This window comes from Pagrus major, chromosome 8 (assembly GCF_040436345.1).
Source record: "Pagrus major chromosome 8, Pma_NU_1.0".
NCBI lineage: Eukaryota > Metazoa > Chordata > Actinopteri > Spariformes > Sparidae > Pagrus > Pagrus major.
Genome location: NC_133222.1, coordinates 28,565,012 through 28,585,823, shown reverse-complemented (window position 1 = coordinate 28,585,823; position 20,812 = coordinate 28,565,012). Strand labels below are relative to the sequence as shown.

General features: G+C 41.6%; 1 protein-coding gene across 2 annotated transcripts; it reads right to left on the bottom strand.

The window, feature by feature from the left end:
- Positions 1 to 73: 73 nt before the first annotated feature.
- slc38a8a (solute carrier family 38 member 8a) lies at positions 74 to 20,158 on the bottom strand. 2 transcript variants are annotated; one of them, XR_012179584.1, is made up of 11 exons: positions 19,789 to 20,158; positions 15,304 to 15,502; positions 12,781 to 12,937; positions 11,314 to 11,418; positions 10,100 to 10,157; positions 6,953 to 7,067; positions 3,773 to 3,920; positions 3,273 to 3,475; positions 3,141 to 3,192; positions 474 to 653; positions 74 to 278 (listed from the first exon to the last, which is right to left on the bottom strand). XR_012179584.1 is itself a non-coding variant. In XM_073472444.1 (10 exons), the coding sequence occupies exons 1-10, from the start codon at positions 19,990 to 19,992 to the stop codon at positions 551 to 553; spliced, it is 1,344 nt and encodes a 447-aa protein (XP_073328545.1). In that variant the 5' UTR covers positions 19,993 to 20,158; the 3' UTR covers positions 74 to 550. The 2 variants fall into 2 exon arrangements, 1 of the variants encoding a protein (XP_073328545.1); XM_073472444.1 differs by having other exon boundaries at positions 74 to 653.
- Positions 20,159 to 20,812: the final 654 nt, after the last annotated feature.

Here is a 20,812-nt window from a genome sequence, read left to right as displayed (position 1 = left end):
GATATATCCAAACAAGTTACCTCATCTGTGGTTTTATTTCCCACTTCCACTAAAACAGCCACACAACAAAAGGTTTCATATAAAAATTATTTAATTCAGTTATCTTTTCATTAACTAAGTAGCATGACTACTTTACATACTTATCACATATGAGAATGTGGCTTTTTTTTTAACACACAAAACAAGACTTATATACACAAACACATCCAAATATACATGTACAGAAATCTGTCCCCATCCCTTGTGGCTCCAACCAGCGACCTCTGTCTCATATGGCTCTGCAGTAGATACCAACAGGTCTTGTAAATAATCCCAATCTGGCCTCTTGTCAGATAATCTCATATGCAGGTTGTTCAAATGATCACAGCTGTTTTTTGAGTTACACTGCTGATAACGAATATTGTGTGAAATAGTGTTCAAGAAAATGACTGAGGAAATAAAAACTGACAACGTGTTCATAAAACCATGCCCACCATCAGTTAAAGGCTCTCCATTTTAGCCACAGGTACAAGTACAGGTTAAGATCTAGTCAGTGAGGGTGGAGGAATGGTCAGATCTTTCCGAGGACCTGCATGACGGCGATGGTGGTGCTCTGCCCAAAGATGAAAGCTCCGCAAAGCAGGGTGACTACTCCCCAGACTGTTAGGATCACTCTGGAGAGGACAGGGTACAAGTACAGTATCAGTGTTTGGGTGGCTTTTAAAGGTTGCACTAAACTGAACAGACTGTAATACAAAAATTTCAAAAGTCAGAATTTTAATATTTACAATATTAATGAGGTATAAGATTTCAAAATATCAGGATACATATCGGGTATCACAATGTAGCTTATAAGTACTGCAAAAAAATGTTTAAGGCCATATCTCGTGGCCATAGCTGGAAGCAATTATGGAGTTGATGAGTCATGAGCCACTTTATTTACATTTTGGCAAATAATATAATTCTTTTAAATTTGTGTTTATAGTTGTTCTTAATGCCTCCCAAAGCCTGCCAGATAATGGTGCACTGCTTGAGACAACTTTCCATTCAGTCAGTCATCCATGGCGTTGTACATATTCACACACAAAAATGTCATATTTGATTATAGGAAGAATAAAGTAAGAGCTTGAGAGGAGTTGAAACTACATCATCTCTCTCTGCACACATCTCTTACTGGCCCCTTAAAAGATCACATTTCATCGAAAGTGAGATTTCCATGTCTTTTTGATTATAAAGGAAGTCGAGGTGATGCAGAAATATTATGAAAGTATCAAATTGCTAAATCCACGAAAGACTGTGCATGGCCTGTATGCAGAAACTGTCTTTAAACGAGCAGTCAGGACTTCCGTAATGTTGTGATGTCTAATCTATACAGACACCGCCCTCAGCAAAAACGCCAGCAGAGCTGATGCAGAAGCATGCTGGACAGTGCCCGTTCAGGCCTGTGAGAGCCGACCAATCAGAGCAGCCGGGGCTTTTCAGGAGTGGGGCCTTAAAGACACAAGCACTACAACAGCACACTCAGACAAAGAGTGAGTAGAGGTGCTGCAGCAATGGACAGTATGAGGAAAATTATGTGTTTTTGAACATGACGGCATGTAAACTTTTCTTAGTAAACAACCTAAATTTAAGTATGAATGCTGGTGAAGATTCTCAGTAGACGTTTCATCTCTCTTCCAAGAAGAAGCCTCGAGCATGCATCTATCCAATAGCTAGACCTGCTGGTCCTTTGGCAGGTGGCAAGGGGCTGGAACCAATCACAGCTGACCTTGGGCAAGAGGCGGAGTTCACTCTGGTCACCAGTCAATCACAGGGGTATTACATGGAGACAGACAACCCTCTCATGCTCGAGTCCACAATTGACCTAAACTGTATGTCACATGATGCAACATACTGATGATTTACTGATGCTGTAGTTTGTAGAAACTCAGCAGCAGTGGAGGAGAACTTATAATTACAGCAGAGAGGGTAGCACTGGAGGAAAAGTCATGAGGTTAAATCACAAAGGGGACATCTCAGTGGAGCATAAATGTGCTCAGTAAATTCCTGCCAATCTGGCCTGAAGGTTCACTACAGGAAGCCCATTAACTATGGAGCACTGAAGTCCTCAGGCAAGAATAAATGTGACAAAACATCAGTGATCTGCACATTACAGTTTAATCTTTCAGCTGTGGCTCATTTTAAAGCACTTACTGTCTACAGTAACATGTGTGCAGACAGCCCACAATCATGTGCATGTAAGACTTCTGACATACGTTTGTTATGTCTGTACATTAGTCAAAGCATCTGGATGGACAAACAGAGGTCAACTTACAGGAAGACTTTATTCTCAGACCCACCATTACCAGGGCGAAAAACACTTTTCTGAGAGTTTAGGACCAAGAATCCACTTGGACGTTGCTGTGCTCTGGAGGAGACGGCAATCTGCAGAGCCCAGAGCTTCACCTCTCAACCTGTCTGTTGCTACGAGCTGCAGAGGTGCTGAAATCCACAGTAATGTACTGTAATTGGCTCTTATTTGACTGCTGCATTGAGGGGAAATCTACCTTACTTTATGTATGTACAAAGGAGATGGGGAAAAAGAAAAAAGCACTGGAGGACAACAGAAAGATCTGAAGTCTCTGGTGAGAGCTAACATTAAACAGAACAAAAAAACAAACACACACACACACCCACACACACACACACGATGCCTGCGGTTTCTTGTTTTCTTAGAGCTAATGTATAGTAAGCTATTCTGGCAGTTAGGGGTGAAAAAACCTGCGGTAAAACTCAAATGATCCAGTGATCAAACTCAAACGAATAACGCAAAGTGAGTGAACACAGCTAGTGTGTCAGCCTTAGCTAGCTTGGAGTTTTGAAGCTAGGTGGGTGCGTTACAGTAAACAGTCATCTGGCCCGTCTCTTTGCCTATTTTTGATTATCCAGGTTGGCTGGTACTGCCCACTTTGAGCTTCATTCTGGCTCCTTCAGAAGACTATAGGTGATGTCACAATGGTGCTGTCCGCTATTTTTCAAGTCAATGGAACAAACTGATTAACACCCACTCAACAGTTCAACTTATTACACTTAATTCCGTCTTTGTGTGCGAGTATTATTTTGGGCTCTCAGCCAGACGTATATTTACAATAAATTAACATTTAAATGAAGTGTCGTCTCACCTGGTCTTCAAGGACACTGGCTCAGACTGCATGGCAAACATCAGACACAGTCCTGTTCAAACACATCACAGGGTTTAAGAGTTGCAACACAAGGGGATACCAGAGAATATGAGCATATAACCAGAGTGTTACCTGGAAAGATAAAGATGAAGAATGCGCTGATCCCTCCGATGACACTGATGACCTTGCTGATGTCAGGTACAAACATGGCTATGAGCAGTGTCACCATTATCCACAGGACCGTCAGCACATAGCGGCTGCGGCTTTCAAACTCCACCATGGCAATGCCGTCACGCCTCCGCCACCAGCTCAAGAGGGGGTCCTGGATCACTGATCTGATGAGCAGGAACGGGTGTGTTTTTGATCCGTTAGTATGTCTACAGAAAGTCTTTAAGCTGCCAAAAAAGTTGTCTAAAATAAACATTGTGACTAAGGCAGAGAATGTAAAGAGGTCTGAGGTCCGGTGTTCTTGCAGTCCTGTGTCCACATCAGGCCAGATTTTGTGTAAATACGACTTATTGTGTAAGAAACTTGAACTGTATCTCAACATTTCAGATGACTTTGGGTGATTTAATTAAAGTGAAATAGTGAGACTGAGTCTTTTTTAAAGATTCAACTGAAGTGTCTCTGACCTGCCCAGCAGCAGGATGATGGGATAGATGGTGATGATGGAGATTCCAAACAGCAGCCTGGCGATGAGCATCAGAATGTCATCGCCGGTGTACGACATCAGAATGTCCGCCTTCACATCCTTTCCAAATGTCAGGTACCCATAAACCCCTGCAACAGAGGAAGGAGGATGGCGTTCCCTTAATCCTTTATCCATCTGCAACAAATACAGTGTGTCTGATGCCAAATGGAAAAACTGACATTTTCACTCACAGACAATGGCCAAGTGAGCTGACTCGGCACAAACATGGTGGCATGATAAGTTGGAGCATCATACCTGTTTAAACATGACTCATGCATGTAACTGTTTTTATTGGTTGGGGACATTAACTAAGCGAAATGGATTTTGTATAGTGGAGCAGCTTAAAACATCTTTGAGGAAATCTTCACACAAAAATGTATATTCAGTCATTATCTACTCACCGCCTTGTGGATGGAAAGTCTGGTGTCGTCAAAGAAGGTGTAAATAATGTCTTTTCAAATCAATTTGGGGTCTCAGAGCTTCCAGACACTTGGATTAGCTGTATGGAGCCATTTTATGATTTTTTCTTTGTAGTTTTTTTTATATTTTAAAACAAGTTCCCAACTTCAGTCATTTAGGAGAAATGCTGCAACCCTGTTTTGCTGCAAAGCTCCAGAGATGTTTTGTGAACTACAAATCTTCACCCAACTTTCCATCAGCATGGGGGAGAGCAGATAATGACTTCATTTTTGGGTGAACTTTTCATTCATTCATTCATTCATTCATTCATTCATTCATTCATTCAACCTTTATTTAAATCCCCCAAAAATCATTGAGGGCAAGCACTCATTTAAGCACAAATAAAACAGAATTGGTGCAAAAATGTGATAAACAGAAACAAACATAATCGCAGAGCGAATAAACAGAATGGGTACATAAAAATGATAACAGATAAGAAGCAATATGACAGAATACAAATTAAACAGAAAAAAAGTGCTTGAAAATGATAAACTGCAAGCAAACATGACAAAACACAAATCAAACAGAGGTGCATAACGGATAAACGGCAGTCAACCATACAGGACAGCACGTAGTTAAAAACAGTTACATTCAAATGCTGAGCAGTTTGTAATCATAGTCTTAAACTGACCTATAGGTATGACTATATCAAGTTTAAATGTACGTTGTAAAATGTTCCAAGTGTATGGAGCACTGAAACTGAAAGCAGTTTTCCCAAATTTAGTGTTTCCCCAGGGAACTTTGATGAGTGGAATAACAGTCACCAGTAATGAATCAGGGTGGAGTGATAAACCCAGTCTAGTGGAGTGGAGACAGAGGTATGTCTATAGATAACATCACCATAATCCAGGACAGATAAAAAGACAGCTTCAATGATCTGTTTCCTACAGAATATGGGGAAAGTAGTTCTGTTTCTGTAAAAAAAAACAATTGTTTGTCTTAGCTTGCTAACAAGTGTGTTAATATGAAATTTAAATGTGAGTTTCTGATCCAACCAGATACCCAAATATTTGTACCCTTTCAAAACTGTGTCCTGATAGTTAGAACTTATCCTTTAAATATTTCTCAATGCGAGTTATCAAAAGAGTAAAGTTTCAACCCCATGCTAACTGTATACGGTAGGTTAGTCAACTGATGTGGTTATTTCAAAGCCGACACCGATACCAATTATTAATAACCAGGAAGACGGATAATTGATAACTGGAACAGATATACATTTACAGGAAAAATAAAAATCTTATAATAACAACAATTTACTTTGCTTCAGTATTTCCATTTTCTGTTACTTAATACTTTCACTACTTTTACTTGATAACCAGCTACTAGTTACCTTGCAAAATCTGATTATTCATTGCTGATCGACTATTACTAGTGTTGTGGACACTGAAACCACAGACTGGTGACCACTATCTATCTATTTTATCGGCAATCAGACACAAAAATCACTGATACCAATAATCAGAAAAATGGCCCCAATAATCAGCCAGACCAATAATGGGTCTACCCCTAGTATACAGTATATCATTTAGTTAGTTTACTTTCTGAGTGAACTGTTGATTCTCCCACAACAACTAAAGCTGTATGAACTACATGAGTATGTAGTGTGGATTTGGGACACACCTTAAAGAGGACCTACAGCCATGTTAGCAGCTGTGTGAGGCAGAATCTCTATGTTTATAGGACTCATAACCTGGGAGACAGCAGTTCGACATTTGAGACATATGGTCTATAGGAGGGGGCAGGATGTATTTGTATAAGGCAGGTTAATTGAATATTAAGATACGTTTCCAAGCATTACAGTGGCATAAAATATATGTATAATGCCCTCATGGTGTGTTACCTTATATATGGTTTTCTCCCTCTATCTGGGTTATATACGTGAGGAGAATGCACTGCTGATTGTTCAGTTCTGTGTACACTTGCAAAAGATTTTGGTTCAGGAAGTTGAATGTCGGAAGTAGGAAAATCTGACTTTTTTATGACTTGGACATCCTTTAGATATGTTAATCAAAGACTTACAGTTAATGTATTAAAGGAATGACAGACTGCAATAAGGAAACTTGATGGGAAAAGTATTTTGCCATAAAACAAAATTTTAGATCCGATGATGGGCACTGGATGAAAAGTTAAAGGATCACCAAAGTTATTATACTTCATCCTGAGGGGGACTTGAATGTCCACACTTTATGAGAACTCATTCTATAGGTGTTGAGACATTTCACTCTGAACCACAAATGTCAGCCTCCGGGTGGCGCTGGAGGAAATGTCAGGGGATCAGCAGCAAAGTCATTGCGATTCAGTGTCTGGAGACCTTGAATATCTACAGAAAATGTCACTGCAGCACATATACTTGATGCTGAGATATGTCAGTTTAGACTGAAGCAGTGGACCAGACACACTAGAGCATCTCAAAATCTTGTTCATGAGGACAAAACTGCCTGCGACCTCCAAAGTATGCTGCTCACTTCACCTCACTTCACACAGCAATAAAGGGAAGAAGTAGTCCAATCATTCCTGTGGAAGAGACTTCTCTGGATCAAAACCACTTAAAAACACACTTTTTATTCCCTCCTGATGTTTCCTCTGCTGTCGATACTGCACTGGAAATGCATGGAGAGAAATTAGGTGTATTATAAGAAGAAGAAGAGAGTGGAAGAAGAACCTGTGAGCGAGTAGATGACGAGACAGAAGATCATGGAGACCACAGAGATGAAGACCCAATGGGAGAGCCGCTGGTTCTCCATGCTGCTGTAGATGGCGATGGACGCCTCGTGGCACTGGAACAAACACACAGACAAGACAGTAAACTGAAACATCCAAAAGTGCGCACTCAATGCAGGGAATAAAGACTTCTTTGGCTAAAGCAAGGAGACAAAATACAGATCTGACAGACGAGTAGGGACAGGTGTTGGTCGGACAGATTGCCTCTCTAACCGCCAACCTTGGATTTTTCTCATCAGTTTGGAGCTCACAGAGGAAGGCGAGGATCCAAAGGTCTTATTATCTCTGATCTCTGTGCCGCGTGTGATGTACTGAGAGGAGATGGGGAATTAGATGAAGGCTTCGGGCTGCGAGTGGCACACTGGGTCGAGCTAAACCATCACAGAGGTCAGGATACAGACTCTTGTCCCCACTTGATCCCAGCTGCCATCGCCTGGTTTTAAATCTAGCGTCCCTGTTCCTGCCTCCCCCTCCTCCTCCTCCTCCTCTCCGGATCTCATCAGCTCCCTTTTCAACCCTTCACAGTGCAATCACTCACCCTGAGGGAGCGTGTCCCTCAGTGTGTTTGTATGAGAGGACATGCATCAGTCCTCTCTCACTTTCCCCTCCTTTTATTAGATCCCGCCAGCATCCCTCAGGGGTTACCTTGGCAACTTGGGAAGTTACACATCAGTCTGTCCTGCTTTAGACTGACAGAATGATCTTTTTCCAGTACCCTACGCCTGCTATTAAATATGAAAAGCTCACTCTGCAGAGATCCTGCGGAGCACAGCGGCTCCGGGCTGCAGCAGCCTGCTGACCTTTACACTGCACTGAAACACTCCCGAGAAAGTCGAGATCCTGAAAAATTACTGAAAAAACAAACTCTGCATCACTTCAATGTCTGCCACTGTTCTGAAAGTAGAAATACACCATTTCAAAAATCATTTTCTCATTTTTCTCAGTCTCACTATGCAGATAAGTCTGGTTTTATTTGTAAAGCTTCTGAGATTTTTTGTGAGTAATTGTACTTTAGTTTGTGCTGCTCACAACTTTCCACAGTAGTGCTTCTATTTCATGTCATATGGGCTATTTGTTCTGTAGAAAGTAGCTCCAGTGGAAACTGTTTACAGTCAGGTCTGGATTAAAGCATGGACATGGATACATTTCTTTAGCTCATTCCTTCTCCATTGATGTGTTTCCCAGTCCTGCCCTGCTATATGCAATTTAACATGCAAAGATGTCGAGAGCAGGAAGAGTGATCCTGAACCACAGGGACCCTTGTGAGCACAGCCAATGGCTGAAGGTTACTGCAAGCCCCAAGTTTAATTTAACAGACTGACATATTCACATCTCACTGGAAGTTAGATGAGACATACCACTATTAAGCTACAGCCAGCAGGCCATTAGCTTAGCTTAGCATGAAGACTGGAAACGGGAGGAAACAGCTAGCCTGCTTCTGTTCAAAGGTAACAAAATCTACATGCCAGCAGCTCACTGAACAGTTTATGTCTTCGGCCATGGACAGTGACTTCCTGGGCTCCTGTCATCACAATGAGGTTGCGTGAACCGGCAACTTCATTAATGAGGTTAAGATAAATGAATGAAAAAACAGAGAATGATTGTTTTATATGATAATTGGAAAATTACAAATAAAGTGTTTACAAAAAAAAAGATGGGGAGTGTTTCTTTACCAACTGTACATAATCAAATTATCAGCATCTGCAAAGTGACATGTCACCTTTCACATGGTACATCTAACAATGTCTGAAAAACCCTCTGCTTGCACTTCTCACACATCAGAACTGGATCTGCATCTGACAAATGTTTCAACTTTGCAAAAATAATAAAAACTCACAGGGAACAGGTCGTCTTAGATATTGCCCCCAATAAGTAAACAGACCTGTTCTCTGTGAGTGCCAAAGTTTTGCTTATCTTTTGATTCTTGCCTGTAATGTGCACCTGTTATATAGCTGAAGCTTGGAGAAGTGTGTGCTGCTATTTTTCTAATTAACTTTATGAAACAGACAATCCATCAATCATATCCACATTACACAGTGGTAAGCAAAGGGGGGTGGAGACAAGCTCTCCTTTTTCTGGCATTGTACCTTTATCAGATAGAAATAATAGACATAGAAAAACATAGGAACGCTTCAACAAAGGTCCCAGACGGAATCAAACTTGAATATGGCAGTAACACAGTATATGCATGTTTCCAGCACCACTTAAGCTGCTGTTGGCGTTTTTCCAACTACTTCAATCACTTTTCGTGCAGCAACGGTAGTGCAACATTCTGAAAGCATTTTAAAAAAACTTGAAATCTTGGGTCTATGTGTCAATGTGAATGTATATTGTGTTTTCAGTGTTTCACCTAGAATTAAGTTGTAGCAGTGGTGTCACAAGCATGCCATTTTTCTTTTCTTTTTGTACATTTTTTTGTACACAAGTGTTTCTATGTGTCTGCTGGCAGCACAGGGACTATGTACATCAAGTATTTATGAGGTTGAGATAGTCATAGACAGTCTTCTAAAGTGATCTGAAAAATTCTGTACGGGCGAAAATCAAATATCACCTTTGGAGGGGAAGACTACATGAAAAGTGCAACTTGAAGAGGACACCAAATGTAGTGGTGTAACTCCAACACTCTGCCAGATAAGAAAAGCATGATTAATACTGCAAACACTGGCAGTTGTGTTTACAATGATGTACTGGGGAGAAATATATTTTCCCAGGATGGGGGTCGGTTAAAATTCAACTTCTCATTGTTTTGATCACCACAAATGAAATGAAAATGTTGTTCATTGTTTTGAGACAGACCTGGACAAATACCGTAAACCCAAACTACCAGCAAGGCTTGCTACTACTGTTGAGAAAAATCTCTTTATTAGTTGATAGGCTTTTTAATGTAGCCTCATGCATTACTTTGCAATTTTGCAGTCATAACTGAGCAGTTTTCCCCACTGTGAAGCATGCATACATGCATACATAAACCTTCCCACACACGGCTGCACACTCAGTGGCCTCCAGCCTTACCACGTCATGATGTTCCAAACACATGTTAAAGTCTCAAAGGGTCCTACATGAACACATTTCAAATGGTTGCACTCACTTGGAAACCAAAGCAGATGGTCGGGATGACGCTGAACATGGAGGCCCAGGAGCTGATCCTGCACACAGACGGGATGACACACAAGAGTCATTCTCTGAAGATCACAAATGCCACGAGAAGAAGAAGAAACAAGCCACTATTAGGGCACCATTCATAATGCTGTGCCATTTAGAGACACTTCACCATAGAGTTCATCTGTCAATCACAGGCGCACTGCTGACAAGAGCAGCCAGGGTAAGCCAGTGAGCCAGGAAGAGTGTCTAAGCAGTGACACAGGTTCAAGGAGAGCAACGAGCACAGTGGTTTGATCTACTTCGTCTGTCCTGGTGGCCTGGATTGAAAGGAGATTTATGGATAAGACTCATGACAGTCATATATCCTGGAAGCAACACCAGAACACAAACTTGCTCTGGTGATTAAGTGCATCTATAACACAGGAAAGACAGCCTCAAAGACAAAACTTTACTTTAAAAAAAAGATGCATATAAACCTGTTTAGCATTTTGTTACAACAATTTCCCGTTTTTCCTTTCCTAATTTCCACCAAAATTGCTGAGGCTTGAAGGCAAATTATACACTTTGCTTCAGTCATGCAGACAAGAGTAAATATGGACTGCTAAACGTATATTACAGACATTAATTTTGTAATAGAATCGTCAGCTCCAGACATAGGCTACTTTCATGCGTTTGTATAATATGGACCTACAGCAAGCATACACTTAGCTAAGCTTTGCATAAAGACTGGAAACAGGGGGAAACAGCTAGCTTGGCTCTGTCCAAAGGTAACAAAATCCACCTACCAGCTTGTCTAAAGCTCATCAATTAAGATGTTAGAACCATTACAAAGAGTAAAAAAATGTTAAGTTGTGATTTAGCTAGCTTTGTCCCCCTACTACCAGTCTTTATGCTTAGCTAACCATCTTCTGGCTGTAGCTTTATACTGTATGTAACGGACAAATAATTTAATAACCTCATTTTACTCTGCAAAAACCAAGTAAGTGAAGTTCCCAAAATGTCATAAAATAAATGCTGCTAACAGGAGGACAATATAGCATTCCTGATGGAACCCATTTGTGTGCACCTAAACACATCTACTCTCAATACTAATTTGAGTTCACCAGCCATTATGACCAGTGGAGCAGACTGATTGTTTGGAGCCCTGAATCCCATCATTTGTTCACACACACACACGCACACACACACGCACACACATACCCATTGGTGTAGAGAGGGGTGATGCGAACCAGAACAGAAGGAGTGGTGTGGTATTTGATGATGATGGCGATGGTCAGGTAGGTCGCAGCCAGAGTGCCTAGAACACTGTGAGAGGACGGAGACAAAATGCCTGCTTCAGACAGAAACCAGACAAACGCTGACACAGTTAAGTCAAAGTGCAACGGATGAGTGCATTACAGGAAACTGACCACAGGAGTCAGTTATCCATATACACATGTGCATGACTACAGTTAAGGTATGCTGTGCTTTGTGTATTATGTGTACTGTATGTCTATGGACAAAGTCTAGCATCCTCAGTATTAACAAAAGGTGTGTTAAAACAACAAAGACAAGGTGAGACAACTCTAAAACCATACTGTATACTTATAAAGATTTCAAGGTCAAAGTGCTACACAAGCTTTTAGAGGTGCAATGTTCATTTCACCCTGAAGTAAGAGAAGAAACAACATATTGGCAAGATAATTGGGCAATACACACACCTTGCCCCTACCCCTCCATTTTGTGCGTTCATTGCGAGGGTTAAGGTGCCCTGATTTATGTTGGGATAAGAGGGGGAGGATGTGTTAGGAATACATGGCCCTCCAAACAAAGATTGTGTAGAAGCACACAAGAACCCTGTTGTTTCAATGTATTATGGTCATTTTCTTCTAAAACAAGTCTTGCATTTTAACATATTACAATGTTGCCAGTAACAGTAGTGGGGGGAAAAAAAGGACAAGCCAGTTTGGTCAGAAGTGGGCTGAGGTGGCACTAATTAAAAGTTATGGAGCATCCAAAATGAATAGGGTTTGTCCTCAGGGGAGTATGAATATCCATGTATATAATTATATATACTTATATTCCTTAATATACATAGAATTTTAATTTCTCGCCATTACCTGCTAAGCTACCTTGTTATGCATTGAACTGTAGATAAAGACCATATCTGAGCTGATGGTGGAGCTACGTGTAAGTCTAAGCAGTCACCAAAATTATTAGGAATCAGACTGTGGTAACTATGGCTGCATCTGAATGTCCAGACTTCAGCGCTCTTGCAGACTCTGGCCCTTTGCGAGGAGTCCAGGAGTACTGTCCAAACCAAGACTTCATCCAGTCCACAAGGGCCCTCATCTCAACTTTCTGCAGACTTACAGTGTCCACTTGAGGTGCAGACTTTGCTGGACCTCACTGGTTTAATTGACAGTTTATTGCAATACGGACTTGACATTGTAGTTTTTCAAAATGCAGACTGAACAAACAAATAACTCATAATGAATGTGTAAAACAATTAATTGAATAAAACATTACTTGAATTGTGTAAACCAGAAATAATATTCTATCACAGCTGATACAGGGAAACTGTATCAACTGTTTCTGTACTGCTATATTGTACTTCTAAACCACGTGTGTAGACAAAAAAATGGCTATGCATACATGCACTCCCACATGTGACATGGGACATCTGACCTGATGTATTTCTGAATGCTGATCTCTTTGGGGATGGACAGTGGCAGGATGAGGAGGATGCAGAGTAGCAGCAGGGCAAAGCGCTGGTCTGTGTAGAAGTGGTACGGCATCTCTGACTCGGATAAACCAGTTACCAGCTCATAGAGGGAACCGCACACTGACAGGTAAACAAGAAAACACGCACATAAATGACATGCAAGCACATATATAGTTAGTACAGACCAACAGTAGGAGGCATAGAAAAGGCTGTAGTAAAATAGATTTTGAATGTAAACTGTATCCGTCCAATAGACAAGAAATAAGTCTGCGACTGACGTGGATTGGGTCAAAAGAAAAGAAAAAAAAAAAAAAAAGACACAGGCTTCAGGCCATACTCATGTGTCAGCCCCTCCATCTGTGTATCAGGTATTCGTGGCTGTTTCACCACAGTCTGAACCATAAGGTTAAACTCAATGGAACAAACCAGACATAAATCTGCCCTTTAACTGAGCGGAAGAAAAAGCCAAACAAGGTCACAGAGGATCCATCCACTCCAACATAAGTGGAATAAAAAAGATCCTTATCGACCAGAGAAAGAGTCGAGTTGGTCCACAAACAAAAAATAAGCCAAAAAAAACAAAACAACAAGAGATCAAGTTCAAGTTCCAATTAAAGAGGTCACATATTTTTCCTAAAGACTTGGACTGTATTACACACATAAAAGCTGCTACAAGTGTCATGCTGGGAGCAGGCAAGAAGATGGCAGGCAAGAAGATCAGCTGCAGAACATTATTCCAAAATACCACAGGAAGTGGTAGTGGTCGGAGTGGCAGGTCCGCCAACGGAGACACAGGGACTGGAGCGGCAGGAGGAACAAGATCAGGAGTCGGCTTGGTTTCGATGGAGAACCAGAGTCAGGGGTCAACCTGTCCGGGGCTGATGTCGGTGGGCTGCCGATGGGGAACCACGAGCTGGAGATCGCTGGGGTGCCAACAAAGACCCAGGAAGTGAGTGACCCAGGCACTATAGAGGCGTCGACTGACCCAGGGACGGGAGGGGGTCGACTGACCCAGGTCTGTCGGGCAACCCACAGGGTGAGGCTGGCAGTAGAGGCGGGACCGCATTAAGGGCTTTGGCAGGGCCAATGGCAAAGATGGAGCCCATAACGAGGTGGGGCAGGAAGCCAGCGGTGGAGACTGAACCCCTCAGAAGGCTAGTGACGAAGCTGGAGACCAGGACCAGAGTCTGACGTTTCGAGTGCGACTAAGGAAGAGTATCTGGAGTCGGACCAGGCTGCCGGTGAAGAACTAGAGGCAGGGGTCGACCGGGCCGCCAATGGGGAACCAAAGGCAGAAGACTAGTAGCTTAAAGCAAGAGTAGGAGGCTGGTGACAAAGAAGCAGGACTGGGTCATGAGGCAGGGCCGGAGGTGGGCAGCCGGAGGTCTGGCTGGGTACAAGTGAAGGCCACTGACTGATGGTCTGGGAAGTCTGTTTATGGGTCAGCAGGGATGGATGACTGAGGGTCTGGAGTAGGTGTTGGCAAGGCCGCTGACTAAGAACTAGAGGCAGGCATCGACCGGGAGCCCTGACGCAGGAACAGCAGTCAACTGGGCCGCTGATGGGGAACAAGAGGCAGAAGAGGCATCAACCGACCAAGGAACTAGAGAGATGCTGACTGACCGAGGAAAAACAGAGGCACTGGCACTACGAAGACTCCAGCAAACTGCCATCAGCCTTGTGGCCAGAGCTGGGTTTCCTCATGAAGGGAACGGAAAAATGTATGGAGTCATCATCACAGTAACTGGGGTGGATGAAAGGCTGGAGACCAGGTAGGTCAGTCTCTGCTGAGGCAATGGCTGGTAAGCTGTTCGGTCACGCTGAGAGCAAAGAAATCTACCTAAATCTTTTCTAAAGAAAAGACCTAAATGCAAGAAATGGCAGGTAGGCAGAACAGTTCAAAAACTTAATTCCAAAATACCACAACAGACGACTCGACAAAGACTGAACTAATGACTGGACTAAAATACAAACTAAACCAATGAGGGAATGAGGTGCAGGTGAAGTGAGGTGGAGAAGTACAGGTGAGGAGAATGATGGGAAGAACAAAAGAGCAGGAAAGAAGCTGATGGGCTGGGAAAGAACACTGGGAAAAGGGCTGGGCAAACAAAGCTGATGCACGGCAGGTGTGGATGGAAAAGAGCACAGGAACACAGGAGGGAAACAGCAAAGACAACACAAAACCCATGGAACAAAAATAAAAGGAGACAGAAATGACAGAACCATGGCAAATTGGTTGATGGATTCCATCATAGGTAAATGGACTTGCATTTCTATAGCACTTTTCCGCTCGCTGACCACTCAAAGCGCACACATTCATACACTGATGGCAGGGGCTGCCATGCAAGGTCATTTCAGAAAGATGGTCTGTTGAAACTCAAATAGTTTTTCTCAGCAAAATAATGAATATCAATGAAGCTAAAAAGGATTTTACAAAAAAGTACAAATCGGTTCTCAGTGCAATTTGCATCCACTCTCAAACTCACACTTCTCCAACTGATCATCCACTATAACCAGAAAGGCCACAGAGATCATGAAGAGGTTGAAGACGAAGCAGATCTCACACAGCTGACCGATGGCTGGCCCGCACACCTCTTTCACCACCGCCTGGTAGGTGCACTGGCCACTGATGGACGAAGAGTATCCCAGGATAATCAGACCACTGACCAGGAACACCAGGGAGACCTGAGTGGACAAAGGAAAGGCAAATGATGGAGCCATGAGATTGGTTTAGCTCTAATTTGAACAACATTTAATAAAATGATCTAAGATGATACAGTCTCATACCTCAATAACAATATAATATTGTTACATTCTCCAGCCCTACTATGACTGAGACATGTCTTTTGTGTACCCTTGTGTCTTTACTTATGCTTGCTCTGGATGCAAGGAAAAGAATACAGACGAACTGAAAGGGCCAACTTCAACACATTATCTGATTCTGGCTCTTATTTTCAACAGCTGACATAACATTACATCAAAAGGGGAGAGGATGGCCATTTGTGACCAACCTAAACTTTCTAGTCACACCTTTTAAACTTTTACACAAGAGTGCCAAGCAATTACCTTCATACCTCAGGAGGTTACCCCTCCATCCCTGCTACATATCAGGATAAATGTCAGTGTCTTCTGGGATAAAATGCTGATAAGAGGCACTGACTCATTGAACTCTTATCAGAGGTGTGGAAGATAAAGAGTCACCTCAAAAAACAACTGTAAGACCAGTTACAAAACCTAAACAGAGAGAGAATAAAACACCAGAGAGAGGAGGCATCCTTCAGGGTTATTGATCCCAGCTGAACAGCTAGAAGGTCAAATCTGGACTTAGTCTTTACAACATGGACATGCAAATGACTGCAATTATGCTAATAAGGTCTAAAGGGGATCTGTGGGGAAAACACCTGGGAGTGACTTTGGAGGAGTGTCAAAAGAGCAAGCTCAGACACAAACTACAAAAGTTCATGGTCCAATTAAGCTCTAAAGTTGCTGTCAAGTGTCCAGTCAAATATTTGGAATCATTGCAGTGTAATGGAAAGGGCCGGGCGGGCCAAATTGGGAAGCACAGAAAAAAAACTTCAGATTCAGGTCTTTGACCTCATTTAGCACCAATTACACTATCCAGAACATTTTATGGGATTATAGGAGGAAAACCACTTCATAGCGCTTTAATAGTGCACAACGAGCTAAATGTTTACTGGCATCAGCAGAGATAGTGCGATGCCAACTTTTAATGCTGATATTGATTAAACGTGAATATAAAGTACATTTCTTTAGACAATGGGATCATCCCAAATCAAGACCTGATCCAAGAGAGGAGTAATTTCGGAAGAGAGTGGTGTGTGTCTGTGTGTACTGGAGGGTCAAAGAGCCGACATCTTATGACCCCATTTTCTCATTTAATTAATTAGTATTTTCAGTATCAGTTAATCAAGCTATTATTTTTTTTAATTGTGAAGTTCGCAAAGTCCATGTGTGCATGGTGCATCAAATTTAGGGCTGACAGCTTAAAAAAAAGGAAAAGAAAAAAAACACTGGATATTTTGTCAGCTATTGCAATGAGCCACGATTTTAATGGGAATAGTCATTTCTCTTTTCATATTTACAGAAAAATAATATGAAAATGATGAAGTGACATTTGCTAGGCCTGTATCAAACAACCATGTCATGTCTGGAAAATATGATTAGTAGACTGGGACACCTCTGTAGCACCACAATGCTTTAATTATAATGGTATGTTGTGACTAATTTGATCTCTGTTAAAAAAGGGCTCCTGCGGTTTATTGCACCTCATAATATTGCATTTTCAATAATACTGATTAATTTGATCAAATTGCTTATTTTGTCTGAACACTCCCAATGTCTGTAGTATTTGATTTCATTCAAAAGACTACAAAAATACAGCCAATTAGCAATCTATTATAGACCCTTTTCACAGCAGACATTTTGACCAGACAAGCACAGGTGTAATTTATTACGTTAATGGTGGCTTCATTCCATTTAGTTGAGCTTGCTCCAGGGCTCTGGTATTGTTAATGCTCACTCACTCACTGACGTGACTTACCTGAATACTTAATGGTTTGGAGCCATCGTTAACGTTATTGGTCACACCTATGTTGTTCCTGCTTTGACGAGCCAAAAAGTCTGCCCCGAAAAAGGCCTATAGTGTGAAAGGGGTGACTTATAGGGACACTGTATATAACAACAAGGGATGCAATGTATTAATATTTAAATTATTATAGCTGTTGTTATTGCTGTGGCTTCTGTACATCTACATGGACCTCTGAAGCTGTTAGCTTCTTAGCCTATTAAAGCTAACTGCTTTGGTTTCACAGCACATTAATTCTATTGTTCAGTTTCACCTTTCTTATCCAACTACCTGAAGACATTTGTATTCAGCAAAAAAGCTCTGATAAATCTACAGTAAAAAGCTAAAAAGCACGCAGACAAAGTTAGCAACTTTATCCTCACTATAAATCCTCACTGTAAATAGTATAATATATATACTTAAATGTATATTTAAAATAGATAGATAGACAATGTTTGTTATGTTATGTTCATGTTTATGTTCATGTTTACGTCTATGTACTCCGTGTGCGAAAAAACCCAAAGTGAATTCCTTGTATTTCATATACTTGGCCAATAAAGCTGATTCTGATTCTGAACTTAGCAATCAAGCCTGTCAAACATTTAGCCACAAGAAAGACATTATTCTCAGGAGTATGTGGAGACCAAAACAGAGCTGGAAGTTGAGTCAATTACTGGACTTAATGTTTGTGGGGTAGCTTGAGACATGACACTAAATGAATGCTAATGTAGCTACATGTAATTAGGCCACTGTATACGAACTTCTTTCACCATGTACCACCTCCGAAAATATTAGGCTCACCAAGTATCACGATTATGACTGACGTCGAGTCATATCTCCTTACCGTTTTGCGCCGTTAGCTGCTAACGTTAGCAGGCACCATGGACACCTCAGTAGCCAGTAGCATTCGGGGTCGGTTCACTGTTGTTAGCTTCAGTTTCAAAAGGGCTGCTCGAATAATTTTCAAAATATTGCAGGAAGGAAAAAACTTATTTTAGATTTAATTTCAGAGATTTGAAATGTTGCTGTATTATGTTTTTAAATTAACTTATTTCATTTTCCTTCGTGTAGGCTACCAGTAGAAAAGTTGTAGAATAGTGGAATTCAGCAAATGATAACGTTGAAACAATTTTAAACAATTTTATAAGTGTGAGTGGCTCTGAATCTGTCAGCTTGTTATGATGTTTTCCGCCCCCTAGAGGTAAAATATTATAAATACGGAATTCATTAATAAATTAAAAAATTTTAACTATCAAATTATTTAATTAGTTAATTCGTTGACAAAAACTCTTTCTAGATTAGATTATCCACTCGTTTAATTTCACAACCGGCTTTGGAATTAGAGGACTTAAGAATTAAATCATAGGGTTGTGAAATCAGTCTGCAAGTCTGGAGAAAACTTCACTATGTGACAACCAAACTGACACAACATAGAGGACACACACACAGTTTATATTTAAACACTTTCAAGCCTTATTTTGTAAAAAGGTCTGCACGGAGACAAATGATAAGGAAGTAGCAGCAAGGACGCTGAAACATTGAACTGAATATTTTTCAAACAGAACAGACAGGAACTGAAATATTAATGGAACCCCTCTGTTTCAACCGCCTGGTGATTTATCCAGTGAATGTAAGAAAGAAGGACAACTAGGGCAGGCAGGGACACCAGGTGAAAAAAGAAATGATTCACATTTTTCTTTCCAACATTTGAACAGTGATTTCATCTGGAGACTAACACAAAAAGAACTACAACAGGATTGTGATTGAGTTTCTCCATTCCACTCAAAACTAGAGTGCACGGGTTTCCCCAGCAGGATTCCCATCGACCACATGGGCGAAAGCCACGGGAAAAGAAATCTGCTGGGATTTGTGTCGAGTCTGGGAACTTCTTACACATGACTATAGGAGAGGTTCAAGTCAATCGACAGGGTCAAAGTGATGCCTGACTGGAGGGACAAGGTTGAGCACAATAAATTCTGGTTTCAGATTAATTGCCAATTAATAATTCCCAAAACAATTTCCATTTTGGAGTGGTGTGAGTGACAGACTGGAGAAACATGTTGAGCAGGAGAGGAAAAGCCACACTGATAAGAATAAAGTGAATCTAAAAAGGTGCTGAGGTCAAATCTAACTGGCCTCTCCTGTCAGGTGGAACTGATCACAATCTCCTTAATTGATCTCAGCCCTCTGTAGATAAGATGCACCACCCCTACAACAAACTTTCAGAAATAGATGTTAAAAGTTATTTTCAATCTTTGATAAATAACCTTTAAAAAAACGGTTTAGCTGAATCAACGTGTGAGAGCTCTGCCAGAACCCAGCAACAGTGAAGAAATATCTTCTTATAATCTCATTCTTATAGATTTGATAGTAAGGAAATGCCCACCAGCTCCACGGTGAATGCGCTGCGGATGCCCCCGGCTCTCTCGAAGGCCCAGGGGAAGTTGAGGAGGCCGGCGCCCAGGGCGGATTTCAGCATGATGAAAATGGCCCCCATTGAACCGAGCCGAGGCCCGGCGGTCACGTCCAGCGGGGGCTTGGCTGAGGCTGAAGCCAGCAGGCTGATGCTCTCTCTGGCTAACTCCTCCATGCTCGGACCGGCGGTTCACACTGACGCACGCCTTCGCTTACAGGCTACATACATACACAGAGCCACGCGGGCTGCCGCTCAGCTCTGAAACAAGTCGCGGGCACGCCACCGCGCTGTGCTCTGTGGGCCGGGCCGCTCACTGAGCAAGGTGAGCCGGGTGGAGGGAGGAGGGAGGAGGGAGGGGTGGGCCTGATGGATGGCCGCCGCCGCCGCTGCTGCTGCTGCTGCCTTCAGGTGCTGCTCGGAAACTGTACCGAACCCCTCAGAGAGAACCACAGGAGACTTCTTTTAATGCTACTTTTTTGATGAATTTTTTAATGGGAATAAGAATAGTGCCGAAGGAAGAAGAAGTGAAATGTACCACACTTCAAAAGCTTCTATGACTGATGTTTGAATGTAAATGCTCCAACTTTACTATAACTTAAAATCAACTCTGCGTGTCATAACAAAATTAACAACATGATATGTCCAGCAGGACATAAATGCAACATAAGTTCTCAAACCAGTCATTAATAAATCAAGATAAAATATAATCATAGCCCACTTACAATGTATTTACTTATTTAATTAATTCATTTATATGTAAGGGGCCATGTACAATAGTGGATAACTGGTACTATTTGATGTCTTTTACTGTATCACAATTAGCATAAAGCTAATTTTCACTTAAAACTTGCATATGATTTGTGAGAAATTAAATAGTTTTCCATTCAGTAATCAATGTACTGTAAAGACCATATCAGGATGTGAGAGGATGAGGGGAGAATCCCCTTTTGGGGTGAGAGTCAGGAAATCATATGAGGGGCAATTCTCTCTGCCT

Excerpts from the sequence above, each read along its gene's own strand:
- slc38a8a (XM_073472444.1), bottom strand. The coding sequence starts at position 19,992 with ATGGAGGAGTTAGCCAGAGAGAGCATCAGCCTGCTGGCTTCAGCCTCA. Across the intron at positions 12,938-15,303 it reads GGATGATCAGTTGGAGAAGT|TGTGCGGTTCCCTCTATGAG; the intron begins GTGAGTTTGAGA and ends TTTACCTGTCAG. Across the intron at positions 10,158-11,313 it reads ACCCCTCTCTACACCAATGG|GATCAGCTCCTGGGCCTCCA; the intron begins GTATGTGTGTGC and ends GTCTGTGTGCAG.